We start from the raw sequence: 19,606 nt of genomic DNA, 5'->3' as shown, positions 1-19,606 counted from the left end.
CTTCCATGTCCCTTGGATCATCAGTGCCCGAGTAGGACTGGTCTCTTCTTTCTGCAAGGGTTTTGATATCTCAGCATTCTGCTTCTGAATTTAGGCCTTCCATGACTGGGACCAAAATTTAGAGCTCTTATATCTCCATTAAGCTAATTCACATTGATTTTTCAAAGGTGCTGAGCATCTAGCTTCCTGCTACACTGTTGGGACCTGGGCTCCTCAGAACTTCTGGAAACCTAATCACCTACGTTTGGGTGTCTAAATCAAATACACCCCGATGTTATATACTAATCTGGCTCCCATGGGTTCTGAGTGCTTCACACGTGCTGAGTGATTTAGCTTTGCAAACCTAAACGGTTGCACAAAACTCTGTGTTCCCCATTTTGCAGATGGGAAGCTGGGGCATGCTGTAATTTGGAAGAGGAAGAGGTTAGGCCACAAGTTTGTGATGGGGTAGAGAGTTCAACAGGGTTCTCCTGATAATCTGTGGTCCACAGGTCCTCTGTTACCTGTCCCATCGCTGGCGCAGTTAGGAGCTGTTGTCCTGGCTTTTGCACGCACACAGCCGTGGTCAGAGCTGCTCATTTGGGAGCAGCATTTTGACCTTGCAGCCATGACCCTCCTGGTGTGCCATGCGGTGTGATACGTGTCCCCTTCCTGGTGCGCGAGGGAGGCCCGTCCCTCCCGCCGTGGGGAAGAGCCACCGATGGGTAAGAGGCTGTAAGAAGACGGCGATAGTAGCAGTGACCTTCCAAAGCACTAAGACCTGGCCCATCCCGCCCAGCAGGGACAGCAGCCTGGGTGGTGGGAGTGGAGGAAGAGCTGGTGGTGGCAGTGGGGGTTATCAGGAGGCAGGGGAGGCTGGAGGCTGCTGTGCCTGCCTGGAGCTGCCCAGGGCACCCCCTGCCTCTGCGGGTCCCCGTGGGGATGCGGCTGTCCTCCGTCACTTGCAGGCCCTGGCAGTTGGCACACAGATGTCCGAGACACACTGAGGCATGAATGTGCAACATTTTCTAATTCAAAGAGTGATGTTACGCAGCCTCCTCGGGCCTGTTTTCACCGCACATTGGGCAAGGGAAGGTGGGAAGGGAGAGAGGCTGAGCTGTCATCTTGTGTTGTCTGTGAAGGTGTTTTTAGTGATGCTGTCCACCATTTTCCTGCTCCAGGGACACCAAGATGGTGTCTGAGGAGAGTCTCTGAAGAGTTGACCACCATATATTTTCTGCTGAGTTGAATGATGTGTGGAGGGAGGTGAAGCATTCTGGTTCGATGGAAATTGGAAAATTATCAGATAGAGCAATGAGGTGGAAGTGTTCATTTTCAAACTGAACCCGACTTCATTTGCCATCAAACCTGCATCAGTGTGGCTGCATGTTGGTCCACACAGAGGCTGTACAGAAGAGCAAAGCTGGGTGATGTCTCCACTGGATAGAAGTATCCTGTAGACTTTCATTCTAGTGCCTGGCTTTTAGTGAGACGTGCTGCCTACTCTTTATCTAGTAACATGGCTCGATGGGTGACCTGTGGCTGGCCAGATGCTTCCCTGAGACACATAAGTTAGGAGTTGTCATCCTTGACTCCATCCATGCTCATGGCAAAAGTCAGATGCCTGCAACCTGCTCAGGACCAAGATCCTGCTTTGGAGGTACCTGTCACGCTCCAGAGCCTGGAGAAGAGCCAGAGGGTGACTGTGTTTCTTGCTTAGTCAGCTTGGTTTAAAAAGCACAGGTTTATAAACCTGTGTACAAGGTCAACAGTTCCATAATAATTTGCGTGGTCTAATGAGGAAGACTGTTTGAGAAACGTTTGTCATCCTGACCACTGGAGAGTTGGAAATTGCCCCCAGTCTCCTTGCTGTGTTTGAGATGGGGGATGGTGCTGGTTTTGTTTGAAAGCAGTTCAAGGTTTCAGACTACAGAGGGTTTTAGTGTGGTTTAAGAATTTCAGTTTTATTTAATTCTGCTGCTTGTGTCCCAATGGTTCAGAGGCGGCGCTGGGTCTGGCAAGAGCAGAGCTGTCGTGTTAGTGTTCAGTAGACCCTGGGGATTCCTGAGTTAAAGCCCTCTTCACACATCAGGAGGGACACGTCTGGTCCTGGCATAGCTGCATAATTCACACGAAGATGTAACTACTGCAGTGCTTATTTAAGAGAAGTGAAAGTAGGTCAAGTAGTTTCAGAGTCGGTACCAGCTCTTCTGTTCCCTTCATACTGTTGTGATAACAGAAGCACGATTTTCTCTCCTTTTTTCCTTTCCTTTATTTCTAGGTGCTGCATTCCCTAGCAAGGACAGCAGCGTACATGCTTATATGCAAACTTGCTGTAAATCTTGGTGCATGGAGATTTTGAAAGCCTTCAGGACACCAAAATACCCTAATCTCTGGAGGGCTAGAGAGAAAATGGGAGACCACAGCTCCATTCATGTTGGACTTTTCAATAACATTTGAATCTGTCGGTGTATTTTTCAGGATATTTTAAGACCTATGTGTCTGTGCTTTACCATTTTATCTGTTAAATTCTGTAAGCCATTCTAAAACTCATATTTCATACTTTGTAGAGAAGGTGTGATGCATTGCCATCTCTGAGCCTTCAAATGGTCTGATTATCTACATTGAACAGTAACTTTTTATGATTAAGAAGTACAGGTGAGATCCAGAATTCCATTTAGGAACTGGGAGTTGCCAAAATGTCTCCCTTCCTCCCTCCAGCAATGAGCAGTCTCTGGGACTTGAGCTTTTAGATCAAAAATATCCTGCCCATGTGTTATCTGCGTCCCAAGGTGCCCCAGGGATCTGTTGAGCTGTGCCCATTGCTGCTGTCCTGCCTAAGAGGGGAAATTGAGCATCCCCATATCTGAACTCACCAGTTTGTAAGGCACGCTCTGAAAACATATCAGATGGTACTGATTTCAGTTAAAATTTCTTCAGGGAGCAGGAGAAGCTGTTACTCATCTTTATATAACATCTGAGAGCATGGACTGCCCTCCTGGCCTTTCTCCGTTAGCTTCTTTTCTTCTAGACCTATGAATCTGGCTTTCTGAGCTGGGGGTTGATCCAAGGTCAACAGGGTCAATAAGTGTCCCATTCTGTATGTCTTAGGGACCGGTGTCCTGGGACGTGGATGAAGTCCTGAGGCTGAAGAGAGCCTATATCCCCACATTCCCTCCTCCTTGGGCAAATACAGTAACTGCAAGCTTAATATGCAAAAGCTGCTGGTGTTTGGAGAGGAAAATGGGATGAAGCAGGTTGTTATACGTAACGTCTCTGAATATATATGTATATATGTGCGCACACACAGGTTTGGTCTCTACCCATTTTTTGGATAAATATATTGTTCAATGATTATTTACAAGTAACAAAGTAGGACATCGCTTACACATTAATCTGAGCTTGGTGCCTTTGTATAGGGGTGGTTTCCGCTGTATTGTACAGATGGTGTATCTGTTTTCTGTCCCTGAGTGGCTGTCACTGTTGGACTCCAATTAATCTGAGATGGTCAGGCACAGACATTTTTTTTCTGGTTGTGTGACATACAGAAATGTCAGAAAGGATTTTATATATGGACCACCACTATCCATATCTGTGATTTAAGGTGGACTTGAACCCTACGTTTCTAGATGTGGACCTTGCAAACTACATTCCTGCAGGAAATCCTGATAAACAACAGCCATTGCTAGCTGTAGGAATAAACTTTGCTCATTGCTATTCTGTGTACTCGGGACCACACCACGTTTCATCAGAGCAAGAGTACATCCTTTATCTCTTTAGACATTAATCACCACCTCATAGTAAAATATCTTGCATTTTACTCTGGCTATGGAGAAGTGAGCCGACTCTTCTGCTTTGTGGGTTCAAACTGAAGGAATCAGTCATCCCTTCTGTCTTCCATACACATCAAGAAATGGAGAGTAAAGAGAGGAGAGCCTGCAGATTCGGAGACTGCTTTGACCCCACACGTCATTGTCAACAACTTCTGGTTTTGTCCTTTGCATGACAAATGAGTGACTTCCGGTGTGTACCGTGGGGGACATCTGGACTGAATGAACAGGATGCACCCAGGAAAAACAGCTGCTGTACAAAGAGCTCATGGAAAGGACATTGTGGTGGATTGGATGGACGTAATGGAGGTGGGGGTTGGCCTGCAGGACTGAATTGGTTTTGCCATTCTGGTTGTTTGAGGAGCTGACTTCTGAAAAGGACTTAGATTAACTGGGTTCATGGTATGTTATGTTGGTGAAAACTACAGACACCATCTTTGAGATTCAGGTGGATATTCTTCCCTGCCATCGTGAAGGTCCCTCCATTTTGGGAAACCTCAGAAAAGAGAGAACAAGTGGCCAAGCCAGTCTACAGTGGATTATGGCGACCCTAAACAGTCTTCTCTTTTAGCCTGTTTTAATTCCCTCCTTTGTAAAATATGCTTGGAGTAAATCTGGATGAGCAATTGGTCCTTCATGCCCAATGTAACTGATGCCTTTGCATAGGCAAGTGCAGATCAGTTGAAAGTGATTGTTTCAAATACCCCTTGCTACAGCAGCATGAAGGTGGTTGTCCTCTCTGAGGAGTGTGGGGGCTTCTCTATAATCCAGCTGGGTTTGTTTTGTGTCTCTGATGTTCTAGGTGGGTATTTCATACCAGTGAAAGATGGGAAAGGTGATTCTCTGGGGCCATTGGCGTAAATCCTTACGGCATCCTTAATTTTCTGTAAGCATCCTTACAGAGCTTACAGAAAATTATCTCTTGGCTCCTGAGAGTCAGCGGAGAAAACTGTGCCCCACGCAGCCATCTCAGAGGAGGCCAACATTTAAAATCTCAGCATACTACTAGACTGTGGAGCATGGGGACCTTCAACAGGCAATTGCTTTCACTGGTCTGTAGGAGTCTTATGTCTTAGAGGAGGGGCACTTTTAAAATACAAGTCGCATTTGGTCTACTTAGTCTTGTTATGAGCTCTCTTTTGGTTACCACATTTCTGGTAGCTGCATCTCTCTGAAAAAGCAATCTCTGTCTTGCAGTTAGGCGATTTCTTTGTCTCCCATCTGTCCTGGTCTGCCACAGAAAGAAAAATACTGCCAGGTACATTCTTGGCACTGAATTTCACGTTATTTCAGGCTGTGATGCAGCCCAGTGTTTTTTTTTAATCCCAAATAGAAAATAAATCCCAAAGGAGAAGTTGGAGAGCTTTTAGCTTTCCCAGACTAGGGTTGGAATTTTATGACATACAGAAGTTTAAATTAGAAAAATTGCTCGTTAGAGTAGTTGAAACAGAAATATTTCATGTAGTTGAAATAACAGTGCTCATTATCTACCTCTCTCAAGTGTTTCCAACAAGGAGCTGAGCAAAACCATAAGTTTGCATTGCTGATGGTTTCTAGATAGCTGCATTGGTCATTTGTACAAGTACTTGAGTGCTTGTTTTTCGTGTGCCCTCCACAAAGTGCTTACTGGAGTGCATCTTGCCTGAGCTACTCGAACCGTTCCGAGATAACAGGCCCTTGTATCGGGAAAGGAAATTTCCAAAGTTGGACAGCTTGAGGGACTCGGAGATCCAGGACCTGATTTTTGTTCTTAGAGAAGTCTCGTAATACAGAGTGGTAATTAACCTTCATTTATCTGTCAGTTGTGTGGCTCTGGAGATAATAAGAAAGGATGTAGTTGTTCAAGTCATGCAAACTTATTCATTAAGAGAGGAGATAAGATGAATGACAAGCCCACCTGGGAGAGACCACCAGTCCTAGATTGGTGGATTCAGGATGGAAGCTAGATTTAAAAAAAAAATTTATTTTAGTAAGTTCTGCTTTAGAGACCACAAGAAAAACAGAGCAGTGATGGTCAATGTGCCTCGAGGAAACAGCATGTCACTAACATGTAGGTATTTGGTTAGTAAGTTGAATGCAATTATTCATGTTTCTAATCATAGTAATAATATAGTTGGAAATAATAATTGCTATTGCTGTAAGAAAACAAATTGCTTACAATTTAATATGTTAAAATACAGTTCAAATCATCAGATTCTGTATTGCTCCCAATGAGGGGAGGTTGCTTAGGCGAATTCGGAAGAAAAATATATAGCTCACTAATTTCTTATGCTAAGCACTCTGTGGGTAGTGTGAGTAGCTGAGTATTGTGTTATACGTTATTGTGTCATGTGATAACAGCACCATGTTTTCCTGTCATTTTCACAACTTTTCCTGGCTGAAGTGACACACAAGCAACCCTGGGTAGTAATCACATTGTCCCGTTCAGTTTCAAAAGGAGAGAAGCGGACCTCATCCAGAAACTTTCCAGCAGGCTACAGTAAGCTTAACTGTCCGTTAGCCATTGTCAAATATTTTCCATACCCACAAAAATGGCATCTATTAAAGTAATGGAATTTGTCTCAGAAATAGTGTCATTCCATTGAGTGATTTTTGTGTAATGATAATGATATTGCATCTCAGTATCATTTTGCAAACTATTTGAAGTATATATTCGGGTTCTTTTGTTGATTCTTGTGGATGTGCTTGTGTCTCTGTTTCCTGGTCTTTCTTGGGTAGCTGACCATGGCTCAGGTTTCAGAAGCCAGCATTCTCAGAAGGGTTATTTAAATTAATTAGCTCAGGTTTTTCTGATATTATTCTGAAATGCTTGAATCCAGTGTAAGCTTTGAATACCCAGCCATGGTGGCTTCAGCGAATGTGCTGCAGTCTGGCTCATGTCCAAATCAAAATGAGTTTGAGATTAATTGTGCTCAGTTAAATTCATGATGAATTGAGAGCTTTCCTCTGTGTCAAGGGCAGGGTTAATCAAAATCCATTGTAACTCAGTAGTTTACCAGGGGAGCTTAATACAAAACATGGACATTTTAAAAGCCTCAGCCAAACCCCATTGAAGTCAGGGAGACTCTTTGCAGCCTTGAGAGTATGCTGGACCGAGTCTTGAGGGCTGTGGAAGGGGCTGTGCAATCTTCGACACTTTGTTAATGTCTTTATTTTAAAGTTTTGGAGGAACATAGAAAGCCAGAGCAATGCTAGGGAGAATTTCTGCCGCTTTGTCATAATGAAAGGGAGCAAGTGTGCTTTTGCTTTTAGTCTGAGTAGGTAAGTAGGCAAAACTAAATCATTTCCTTCCTTTGACACGTTTTCTGTATCTCTTCATGTCTAGGAATCTGTTATTAAATATAACTAAGCCTCAGGACAGTTTACATGGGTCAGAGCAAAACCGATTTAGTTCTGCCCCTCTTGCAAGGACGCCATTGCCCATCAGCTTATTGGAAGCACAAATTTCTTCTCGTGAGAATCCAAAAGATTTGTGAGAGCACCAATATTTTCAGCCCTCTAGAAAAAAATGGAACATTTCTTTTGGAGACTTTCTCCAGTGAAATTTAAGCTAGCGTTGCTATTTTATTAGTGTTAGCCTGCAGAGTCTGAAAACTGTTTTATAAGTGACACAGACATTGAAATAGAAGCATTACAACCTCTCTAAGCTGTTTGAAAGACTTGGTAGAAACGTGTTAGCCAAAGGCGTAAGCCGTGTGTTTACTCTGAAGTTATGAACAGTGCACAGTGTTATTAAAACCCTGCAGTTTGCATGGAAGCTTTTTTGTTAGGATTTATGTTTTAGCATTCCTTTGGCTGATTGACCACAAATCAGTTTCTAAAGTCCCATTGTGTGGAGCAGCTTTTACCAAACTCGTGGAGAAGTAGAATATATTCTCATTAACCGTAGTGTAAATAGGATCTTTAATGAGAGACTTCCTAGAAAAATCCAGCACTAGGCAGGCTTGTGAAGCACAGCTGGTTTGCTTGGATCTTTTTGACTCTGCAGATTTGTTTTATTCATGCCAACTGTAATGCCAAATAGCTCCACTTTTGGGCTTCTTTGGGTCCTGCAGAACTCTTAATGAAGTAAAATGAAGAGGAGCTAGGTAGCTACCTCCAGCATCTTTCTGGCCTTGCTTCATGTCTGATAACTTTCCATTTTGCTTAAAAAAATCCACCAACTTTTCTCTGCTTCTCCCCACAGTCCTTTTTCATGCCAAGGAAATGCTTGTTTTAAAAGGTTTTGGCATCCCTGCAGTTCGGTGCTAACAGCAGGGCTCGGGGAACTAACACAGCCTGTCCGAGAGCTTCCCAGTGTCTCTGTGGTTCTTCTCAGGAGGTTTTGTGGGCCTCTAGCTGCGGCAGACCTTCCCGCTCGGGTCTAGCTCGCCAAGCTTGCAATGAGCAACCTCCCGTCCCAAATGCGTGTGACCCTGTCCTTGGCCCGGCTGTGGTGCCTGGCGCCAGCCGTCCGCCTGCCTCCTGCCAAGCTGGACCCACAAACGTTTTCATTTCTGACAAAGGGCAACTGTTTGGAGGAGTTGTTGTCTTGCTCAGTGCTCCTAATCCCTGGAATAACTGCTGTGACAAGCATAGTAACCATCTGCAGTAAGACTGATACATTGGTGCCTTTCAAGTGCAGTAATCGCAACGACCTCCTGAGCATATAATCTTTTTATTCCCCGCCCCCCCCCCCCCCCCCCCTTTAAAACTTTTGAAAAGCAAGACGGGGAGTTGGAAGCTCAAGTCCTGCACAAGTCAACAGGAGCTATAGTCCCTAAGGTGCATTTGAAAATCCTACTTTTAGCTGTTTGAGGATTATCTCACCCTCTGTCGCTATTTATTTTATTTTTTTAAGTTGTACCTTAAGCCCCACAAGTCTGTTTTAGACATCCTGATCATTTGGAGAATATATGCCCAGTTTTGCCCAACATTCCCAGCCTTAGATTGGATTGCACAGCTTAAAATGAAATGGTAAGAGGAGGCTTATGTCTGACCACGTCTGTGCAAACTCTAATGAGCACTAAACGCGGACTGAAATCTGATCGGTTGCAGAAGCAGGGACTGGGCATTAATTACTTTTCACCTTCACTAGACACTGTTCTGTGGTTACCCTTCTATTTTCTGAAGCAAGCTGTTGTAGTATCCAGTGCACTAGGATGTAGTGCAGGGTTTAGGCAGGCTTTTTTGTATTTTGGGGGCACATCCACCCAGTGGATTTATGTCCTCAAATATCTGCAGCAGTGCAAATCTAGTAATAGATGTACTGCATTGATTATTTATTTGTTCTTATTGCCCCTCTCAGTTTTACATCAGAAAATTCCCATTTGATATCAATGCAGAGTCTACGTCCTACATTTGCATTTTTTGAGCTGCTTTCTTGGCATGGAAATCCCTTGGGATTTTGATTTACACTGAAAAATTCCTGATATAAAGTGTAGTTTTTTGATGCTAAACGTAATCATTGTGTTCCAGTTACTGACTCTTAAGATAGGCCATGCTGCTTAAAGGAAAACTGCATTGTTTACATGTGACAAATTCGCTAAATGAGAAAAATCTATATTAAAGTGTCTGTCACTGTCAAACTTGTCATTTGGTTATTTGACCATTTCCCTGGGTATTTGAAAAAAGATAAGCAGGAACTGTGATTGCAATACAGGCAGATGGCATCATAAATACATAATGGAAATTAAGCCAGGCTCCAACCCATGAGGTTTTGTGGGTGGACGGTGACGGTACATCTCGATTGAAACCCCTGGAGCTCCGCTGCTCCACACCAGACTACAGCTGCAGAGGGAGGGCACTTGGTGCAGACCCGCGGAGGGGGTATTTCCTAGCTCCCATCTTCTTCCCAGCTGCTCGAACCACCCATCCTGCAGCTGTGGAAACAATGGCACAGATCTGCTTTCACGCTGCAGCTGGGGAGAAACAGGCTTCTTGTGTAACAACAAAATAATGAATTCAAATTTGCTTTCTCTTCTGATATAGGATAAGAAAAGCAAAGTTTCCTGGGCAGAAAAACAGACAGAGGAAAGAGTGGAGATGGGTTTAATCGCTTTATTTGGATAAACCACATCAACATTTAAATTTTTTAACTCTACGAGAACTTCCATATGAAATATTGTTTTGAAAGAAGAGATGGAAAGGGTTTGCGCAGAAAATCAAATCTCATATTTCACCCTCCTGGTGACACCTCTCTGCCTCTTTTTCCCTGTCTTTTTGAACAAGATTTAGCTCTCAATAGTAGTGCTTCTTCCTGCCCGCCAGCTGGCAGGAGGTAGGCAGGAAATGCCTCTTTGCCGATGCCTCCTTGGCGTGATGCTTGTCACCTACCTTCTTCCATGAAAAGAAGAACTATTTTTATGGTATTGACAAAATAGGATGGTCGAGCAGTTAGATAGTAATTGATTCATGCAGCTTCCAACATAAGCTGCCTGCAAGACAGCTGGCAAATCTGGAGGTCATGTTTCTTTTCTTTTCATATTTTTCTTTTCTTTTTTTCTTCTGTTCTTTTTTTTTTTTTGCCATTTTACTGCCTTATTTTCATTCCTTGCTTTTTAGGAAGCAAATTCCATGGAGAACCCTACTCAATGCAGTGTTTTACTATACACAGAAATTCAAAGATATGTAAATAGTGCTAACAAAGGGGTGCCACCTCTGCCTCCGTCACATCTGTGCCGTATTGTAGCACTATCAGTAGGTTCCCCGAATTATTCCTAAGGGCAGTGGAGGGACACTGTAGGGAGTGGCAGATTGAAAATCTCAAGCTAGGCAGGTTAGAGAGCAAGAAAGCCCAGGGCAGGCACAGCACCGAAGTGGTGAGAGGAGGTGTTCGGCAAGGCTCTTCATCGAACGGGTCAAGGGTTCAGGACGTGCAGCTGCTCAAAGCCCAGAAAGTGCTAAACCAAAGCATCACAGAGAAGCTGAAGTGCAGCAGATGAAGCCATATGAACCGTAGCTGCTCCAGTCAACTGACCTTTGGACCTGACCTCATTGCCCTCGCAAAACCTGGGTTCCAAATAAAACCTGGTGGAGGTCATGGTTGGGTCCAGCGTTTACAGCTGCTGGTTGACAAACGGTTGCATTTATCAGTGTGGAATTGGCTGTAACATGTTTGTTCCTCTAGCTGATAAACTTGATAAACTTCATGCATTTGATCGAATACTTCATGTATGTTTTGCTCATTTGGCCAGACCCTGGACAAGCAAGGGGTGGCTTGATCAAATGCCCAGGAGAAGTGATCAGAGTCTGAGGGATGAGTTTGACAGAATCTCCCTTGTACACAAGGTGGTCAGAAGTACCTGTTTGCTTTAATATCTGTATGAGATCAGTGTGCCCTGCAGTGGGAACTGTCTTTAATGCTGTTAATGCTACTTGAAAGTGGGAAACCCAGGCTTCTGGCTTGCTTTACGACCCAAGAAGTGCGAATCAGCTAATTAATTAATGAAAAACCAAAAATTTGCATGGCATTTTAAGATGAAAACTGTTGAAAATACTTGTGCATTTCCTACTAATTCAGTGATAGCATTGCTTCATTTGAACGAGTAATTGGGGGCACCTTAAAACAACCATTGAACTCTTCTGTCCTACAAATTCTGGGCGTTGTTCTGCTTCTTACCTGGACAAATCCTGGTGGCTTCAGTAGGAGCAATGTTCGCCCAAGAACGTTAATTTAGGTGTTTGGTAAAGACACCCTTGAACAGTCAGTTTTTGTTTTCATATGTCACAAACAACTTGTCTTGTTTTTTATAAATATGAATTATTGGCTCTTAATTTGTTTTTGAATAAATTAAATGATTACCTAAAATGTTTGGGGTTGGTTTTTTTTTTTTTTAAATTAATTGCAGTTTTCCATTAAGAGCAAACTCTTCCTAAAGTCCCCTTGATTCACACAGAAGATCTTGCTGGTGTTGCATAGAAACCCAACTAGAAGGGAGACAGTTGCTGGGAGTGTGGTGGTGTAGAGCAGCAGAAGCTTTGGGGAGATGGGGCTGGGGAGTGCTCTTCAGACTCTTGGTTCTGCATGTTACCAGATCCTGCTTGAAGCCTGATGTATTTTGTGCAAAGTAGAAAGAACTGTATAAATGAGTGATTAGAATGACTCTACTATATGAGACACATTGAATTTTATGCCGCAGCTGGAGAAACTTATCCTTAATTGAAGCTGTGGACAAGTGTATGTCATTTTTGCTTTAACATTTTCCCTCACCCCTGCACCCCCCACCCCAACCAAAATCCTTCGTGGAGTCAGACTGTTGCTGTAGCCTTTGTGAACCCCTCTCTTCTAATGTTTAATCAAGTGCTGAAAAGACAAATTTATGGACTATTTAAAATGTGGAAAAATTGCTTCCCAATATTTTTGACAGAGAGAGACTGAGAACACACAGCATTGAATCATCAGGAAAATTGAAGATTTCCCCTGAACAACATTGGGATTTTACAGCAGAGGACTTGAAAGACCTTGGAGAAATTGGACGAGGCGCTTATGGTTCTGTCAACAAAATGGTCCACAAACCAAGTGGGCAAATTATGGCAGTTAAAGTAGGTGATGCCCATACTTACATTTGTACTTCAGTCCATTAGGGATGAAATGTGATGGAGAATTAATGTTCTTCCATCTAGCACCCATCTACTGCTCTTTTCTATTTATTTCCAGTGTAAAGGCTGCTATTTGCTGAAAATGCATTGTATAGTGGGCATATTGTCAAGTGATTTGTGACGCTCATAATTGCTTGTGCCCTTTTGAAAATGCCTGTCAGGAACCTACTGTTTTGAGGGGATCACATGTCTCTGGAGACTGATAATGGGGCATGGGCCTTTCACCTCTGGGTCACTGGTTCAGATACAGCCTAGGTTGGTGGTAGGCACAAGTTGACATCTAATAGCTTCTTGGTGTCTTTTGTGAAATAAGTCTTTTATGACTTAAAATTTGGTTTTTATGTAAGCATGTGCCATGGTGTAGCCTCACCAGGAGGAGCTGGAATGGAGTGGATATCTTCTAGGGAGCGTTTTGTTCTTGCTAATGTATGATGGAGTGTCTTTGCTTTGTGCTTACCATGCCGGACCTGCTCTGGAGATGGAAAGCATAGCAGTTTTTTGGACTGTCCATTTTCTACCTTATGCTACCCAAAAACTTGCCTTAAAACCAGAAACAGTATGCAACCTGATTCCCCAGCTGAGCGATATGGAGTAATCTTTGTCTTGCAGCAACAGTGCTGCTCACTGGGCATCTTTGAGGAGCTGCTTGTCCATCGAGCTGGGTGAGGTGGGCAGCAGCCATTCTCTATCTCTCTCTCTTTCCTTTTCTTTGCTTGCTGCTAGCTAATGACATCAGTCTTTTAACTCTGTTGATGATATCAACTGTAAGTGCTCCCATGGCTCCCATGAAAGAGTAGAAGTAAGCTATGTAGGAGTCTGTGTTGCTTTCTTTTCCAGCTCTCTCTGTCTTCTTTGGAATATTCCCTGATATGATCTGGTAATGTTCACTCCTGCTGGTCTCGTGTGCCAGGTGACATGCCTCAGACCCAGCTCTAGCTGCTGTGAATATAATTCATACTTGTCTCTAGTGTGTCAGGTTACTGCAGTAACCACCATCCTTTGGTTTTCTCCAGTAAATATTGACTTCCTCACAGCAGTGGGATCACTGGCCAGGTCTCAGTGTTTTGGATCACCATGCAATGGTGCTTCAACCTATTTTTGAATCTCTAAAAGTCTCCAATGGAGCCAGAGGCTGCCGGTAGCTAAAGGCTTGTTTCTCTTAGTTGCCTTTGGTGGAACTTGTAGATGGAGTTTGCAGATGAGAGGTTGAAAACCGGTGATGTAGTGAAACGATGCCTGGGCACCCCCAGCTTCTGAAATCTAAGGTGTGTGACCTGAGTAACTATAGTTTTGCTACTATAATCATGATAGCCATGACTATGAAAAAGGCATACCTATAGCTGAGTGGCTTTGTTATCCGATGCTCTGCAGTGGGTACAGCTGTGCTGAGAAGAGCGCTTTGTTGGATTAGGTAACGTCACCGAGAAGGAGACGCGTCTGCTGGCACAGAAATGCTGTTGTCCCAGACTGTGTTTGCAAAAGGGATGTTCAGCATCGTAGGATAATCTTGTCAGCATTGAGGGTCTGTGATGCAGGTACAGCTCCCATGTGGGAGGCAGAAGGCACCAATGCCATGCTCTCAAAGCAGCTGGAAATTACACTGGACAGCCTATTGAGCTGGCTTTCCTGAGGGAAGAGAGGTGGTCTGAGCCCCAGCGGGGTGCTGGGCTTGGGGGCTCACTTTTAAACAAAGAAAACCTGATAGATTTACAGTCTAAACTTTCAAATGTCAAAGTTGTGGGCTGGGATGGTGCCACCTTCTTTTTTCCTCTGAACCCACTCCCCTTGGGTGGGCATGGATAGGCCTGCAGGAGAAGGAAGGCTGAAGGGTTTGGGCAACCGCATAATTTCTAAAATGTTAGTGGCAAGGGGCTATTCTGTTTGTCCCAGTGGGGATAAAACACAAAACTGAGCAAAGGAAGACCTGTGGGTGGAACAGCAAGCGAGGTCTCCAAGGCAGCAGCAGCTATTCCACAGCTTGGATGGTGCAGTTATTAGAGATGCGGTTTCAGGACAGGACTGAGCTTGGACTAGCGACTAGTTCATCCTAAAATATTCAGCCTTTTCTTTCTCAGATTGCTGTTGCTTTTGGGGCAGTCGAGGTTATGCATTAATCTCCCTGCTCCTGCTCTATCTAAATCTGCCTGATGGGCCATCCATGTTTGGGGCTGTCCACCTCCTGCTCTCTCTGTCTCCCTCAAGCCTGTGGTGTCCTGACAGCTTGCGGAGCTGTTGCCTTCTGAAGCCCCAGCTCCCCACCTGTGTTCAGGGAAACCAGCTGCTCTCCACAGCCTCTCGTTGCTCTACAGGCAGGAACTTAACTTGTTTTCTTCTCCTTCAGCATAACGCCCTTCTGAAAGAGAAGGTTGAGAAGGTTTAGAAGGGAGATGGTGGTTTGAGAAGAAAACGTGTCAGTCTAGTGATTTGAGGTCTCGGCTATGATCTCAATGACACCTGTTTGCAACTCTGTGGTGTGGCACCATGCTGTGTGCAGAGCATCAGGAACGCTGCCCTGCAACTAGCTGGATTGTGAAGCCAGTGTTTCTGGTTATTTGGTGGTGCTGCTGTCCCTCTCCTGCGCTTCCCCAAGAGCAACATCAGTGCAGCAGACAAATCATCCTTGGAAGGACGTTCAGCAGTAGGAAATAGCTTTATGGAGGCTGCAAGCCAAAAGTTGTTGGCTATTCTGCACTGATGAGTGAAACACAGAGATGGCTCCAGAAGCTGGTATAATTAGATGCAGAGAAAACTTGTATGGGGGCCTCCCCCAGCTGCTCCTCCATCCTTCTCCACCACTACCCAAATTTCCAGTACTACTGCTGCAAATTTCCAGCACAGTCAGGTATCTTCCTACCCCACTTCTGGAAGGGCCAAGTCCTGTTTGCAGCTACAGGCTGAATCCCTGGTGGCTTGTCAGCCCCTTCTGCCGCAGACAGATTCAAATCCTCTTAGTTCTGCAAGCATGCTGCAGTTATATTGTAAGGAGTGGGTGAAACCTTGCTCTTTCCCTGTGATGGAGTCTTACTCTGGCTGATCCCAGCTCCTGCTGCACCGAGGCAGCCTGGCACCTCTGAGCACTCATCCTGCTCACCTCTCAGCTTGCGCAGATGTGGCTGCCGGAGCGTACCCTCAAATCTTGTTTCCAGCTCCTTCCTCTGGCTTTTTCTAGCCTGTCATGCCTTTGCACAAGGAACAGTCTTTGGTTCCTTGTAGTGTGGTTTAGCTTAGCCTTCTGCTTTCTCCCTGCTTGGTGCGTGTGGCACCGGTGCCACAGAGCACCCTGAGCTCCCCGAGCACAGCCTTTTTGCAATGCTTCCTGTCTATATTTCTTACCACTGCAGGAAAAATAATTCCTGAGTGCTGAAATATCACCAAAATAACTTGAGATCTGCAGGTGGAGGCACGATTATCTTTCATTTTCCCTTTTATGCGTTTTGGCCTCATCAGCCGAAGTATGGATCCTGGCAGATGTAATCCTGGCACCTTTAATCAGGGTGTCTAGCTACTCGCATGGGCAAGGCTGCCAGGCCTCTGGCTGAGTCAGAAAGCTTTCATCTGTGCTCCAGCTTCAGCGGCGAAGGAGGAAAATGAGCCTTGTGTCGCTGGCATGAAACCACTGCAGCAAAGCTTTGGCTGGCGGAGCACTGGAGCATTGCTGGGGAGAGGCTCGGATGATGAGCTCTTGTCCCTAGTCCTGCTCCTCCCTCTCCTTCAGCCTTTGTCATTCTGTGCCTCTATGAATACGTATTTAAATAACAAAAAGACATTATGTGCCTCTTCAGGAACAGGCTGGAGGCTGTAGCTGCTGCGGGAGCGGGGACCTCATGCCCGTGAGGCTGCCGACTGCAGCAGGTTGGTTTCAGAGGCAGAGAGTTGTGGTCTTTGGTGCGATGCTTTTGCATCCCTTACCCATTCTGCCATAGAGAGCCTCGTCCTAGAGCCATCAGGAAGAGGGGGAGAGGATAAAGGAAAGAGGAATCCAACTCAGAGGATTTGTATTCAAACCTTTCTCATTTTTGCCCCTGGAAAATGTTGTATTGTTTTCCAAAACTTAATAAAAGACACTTATTAGCTCCTCTCATACATTAGGTCCCTTCCTCTCTCAGATCTTCCTAGAGATGCAAAGTCCCTGTTTGCTCTGGGTCTGCTGGCATTGCAGTCTTCCGCTCACTGAAAAAAACCCTATTCATTTTCTTGAGGTTTATTGGCATATGAGGTCAAGACTCTTCCAGGTGGGAAAGAGAACAGCCCAGTTTTGTCCAGTGCAAGCTCTGTCTCTGCAAATTCACAATTGCAAGGCCAGTCTGTATGTCAGCTCCTCAGCTCCTTGGCAGGTTTCTTTTCTGGGCTCCTCATTTTCCTTGAAGAAGACCTGCCCTGGCTGGCATTTGCCTGCAGCACCAGCACCGGCTCTCTGCAATACTGCCTGGTCCAGCTCCCAATTCTACCGAGTGTCCTTTGGCTTTGCTTCTGGTTTCTTATTTTCTCTTTAGTCTCTTTTTGCCCAGTCTGTGACAGTTCATAAGTGACTTGTGAATAATCTCCCAGGCTTCTTCACTCTGCAGAGACCCCTGGTCCCTTCTCAGGATCTGCTGCACTGCCGTCACTCCTGGTTTTATGCCAGAGGCTTCACAGTATGTACTGTTCTCCAGCCCCCTTTTGTCTTTGCCCTCCAGCATCACCACATGTTGTTGTCCCAGCTGCTGGGGGGGGTGGGGGTTGCGCATCTTGTTTTGTGAGGGTACCACAAATTCAAGGAACAGGACTGTCTTTGGCACATCGGAGGAACCATAGAGAAGCCCCATTTTGTTTGGGTCAAATGGTTTTCTTGGGAAGCTCACCCAGCAGCTGGGGGGGGTTTCTTTCTGTCCTGAGGTTTCCCTCTGGCACTGGTGATAGTTCACACAAAAAAAGGGGCTTTAAAAGATCTTTGACATACTTGGTTTTTCCACACTGGTATAAAAAAAAGCCCAAACTGGAATGAAAGTGTTCTCCCTGTTGGAGCAGGACACTCTCCTTTTTACTTAAATAGTGTATGTCATACCTGGTGTGGGTTTTATTAGCCAGGGTACTTAAAAAGGCCTCTCAAATGCTAGGAAAGTTTCTTGTTTGAAGAGTTCACAAGATAAATAAGTGAATATTTAAAATAGCCAACCTTTAATCTGTTAGGTGGTGCCCGTGCGGGTCAGCAACCTGAGCACAGTAGTGGTGTCCTGAGCCCAGACGTGGCTGGCAGGAGCCCTCCCCTCCCGCTCCTCTCCCCTTCAGCCCCCCCAGCCCCGGGGGGCCGGGCAGGCCCTTTCTGCCCCGCAGCAGGGAGCGCTTCCCGCGTTTGGGGTTCAGTATTAGCAGCTTCTGCCGATTTCTTCTTAGCCAGTTCAACTGGCTGAAAAATACACTATCAAGAGAAAAGGAGAGTGATTTGTGCTTCGGCTGACCTTCAAGCTGCTTGTGGCCCCATGGAAATGTCTTGCACCTCTTATTAATTGAATTATTTTTCTGTCAGAAACAGTTACACCTAGTAAGCCAACTGGGGAGAGGGCATTTTTGTCCACAATCCTTGTGTTCAGTTTTTCCCCACCCCAAAAGATGTAGTGATTTTGAGCCATATACCAGAATTTTCTGTATCTTCCAATATCTATTGTATAAATCAGCCTAGCTGATTTAGTCCTGCTCTTCAGTATTGCCTTGTCTAGTCTCCGGTTCCAACCAGTGTCCTCAGATATTGTTGCTGGTTTCTTGTTTTCTCTTTAGTCTAGCAGTATTTTTGACCAGACTATAGGTGGTCTTCCACTTCTACTCTAAACTTGCCCTAAGAAAATCAGAAGCAATTTCAAGATCAATTGGGTAATCTGAGAAGCTGGCCAAGGCACTGTTTAGAGATACATAAAATTCAGCAGGATGTCAAGCCTATGAGGTGTCCATAAAAGATCCCTGTTCTTCCTGGAGAAGCTGGTAAGCTGTAGAGCCATTTCTTGTTCAGAGCACAGTGCCTCTTTCACATCATTTTGCCTTGCAGTCAGTGCTTATGCTCTCATCCGTAGCTTTAAAACAGATGTTCATGTCTTTGGCTTTCACAGGTTTTCTCTGATGGCAGTCTCACAGCTGAAATAGGTTGCTAAGTATAAGATATCCCTGAGAGCAGAAATTTAACATTTTATACCTCCGTAATCTCTCCATCCTTACCTGGATGCCTGATAGCCCATAAAAGCCCACCAAAATGACACATTAGTGTATTAAGCTTAGTCAAGGGGCAAATTTGTCTGTCCTTCCGATTTCCCATATGACTTCTGAAGAGAAGTCTTGGGGCTTTTTGCAAGCTGGCTTTATTGCAAATCATCATTTCCATTCTTTGCACAATTAGGTACCCTATCCCAAGTTGACTCCTTATGGTCTATTGAGCAGAATTTTCTGTTTCACTCATCCATTTGGGTAGCTGGCTGAGAGTTGGGGAAACCAGTGCTCCAAGCCCTGCTGGTAGTACACTGGGAAAGGAGTGAATGGATAAGGGCTAAAAGGAAATGGTGAGAGAGCGAGAACCTTGTTATAGGAGGTGGGAAGCTAGTTGTGATTAGTGGAAGACCTGACGTACTTCTGTCAGCAGTAAATGTGTTTCGGATGGGTAGGTAAATACTCTCGTCCTCGGCAGCGAGTAGGCAAACCCCCTTTTTCCTGCTGGTTTCGTGTCCTCAGTCCCTGCCATCCCCAGGGAGCACCAGCCCTCTGGTGACACCGTCAAGCACTGCTGTGCTGTGCTTTCTGCTGAGGACACACGTGAGCCCTGTACGCGGGACAGCACTGTGTTGTCTTTCAAGTCAAGGAGTTGGTTTTCAGTTTGGTGTTTATAGCTTTTTTTTCTTTTTCTTTTCTTTCCTTTTCTTTTTTTAACTGGTCGCTACCCACGGCACCTGAATCTTTTTGTGTGCGTTTTGGGGCTGGGTGATGTCTCTTCTGTTTTGGGTCCGGTTTCTGGGATCTGTCTGGTTTTAGGTTTGAGAGTGGTCCAGTCCACAGCATAGCTTATCCTTTTGCTGTTGATGCTGCCTAGGGCATAGCTTTCAGAGCTCTTGTTCCTGATATCAGAAAGCTTTGTCCTAACCTGGGTTTGTATTAAAAGGGCTGGAGAATTTTCTCCTGGAGGATTTGATGCAGTTTAAGTTTGAGGCCAACAAGGAACCGTTAAAAACGAGACTTTCCATAAGCCTCTACTACAAAAA

General features: G+C 45.0%; 1 protein-coding gene across 1 annotated transcript in view; it reads left to right on the top strand.

Annotated features, from left to right (window-relative positions):
• The window catches only part of MAP2K4 (mitogen-activated protein kinase kinase 4), a 105,551-nt gene that overhangs the window by 44,916 nt on the left and 41,029 nt on the right, over positions 1-19,606 (top strand). The window contains exon 3 of the mRNA XM_072881193.1: positions 12,158-12,332. Coding sequence (XP_072737294.1) covers positions 12,158-12,332 — 175 coding nt within the window. The remainder of the gene's footprint in view (positions 1-12,157; positions 12,333-19,606) is intronic.

This window comes from Ciconia boyciana, chromosome 16 (assembly GCF_034638445.1).
Source record: "Ciconia boyciana chromosome 16, ASM3463844v1, whole genome shotgun sequence".
Classification (NCBI taxonomy): domain Eukaryota; kingdom Metazoa; phylum Chordata; class Aves; order Ciconiiformes; family Ciconiidae; genus Ciconia; species Ciconia boyciana.
This window is presented reverse-complemented; position numbering and strand designations above follow the sequence as displayed.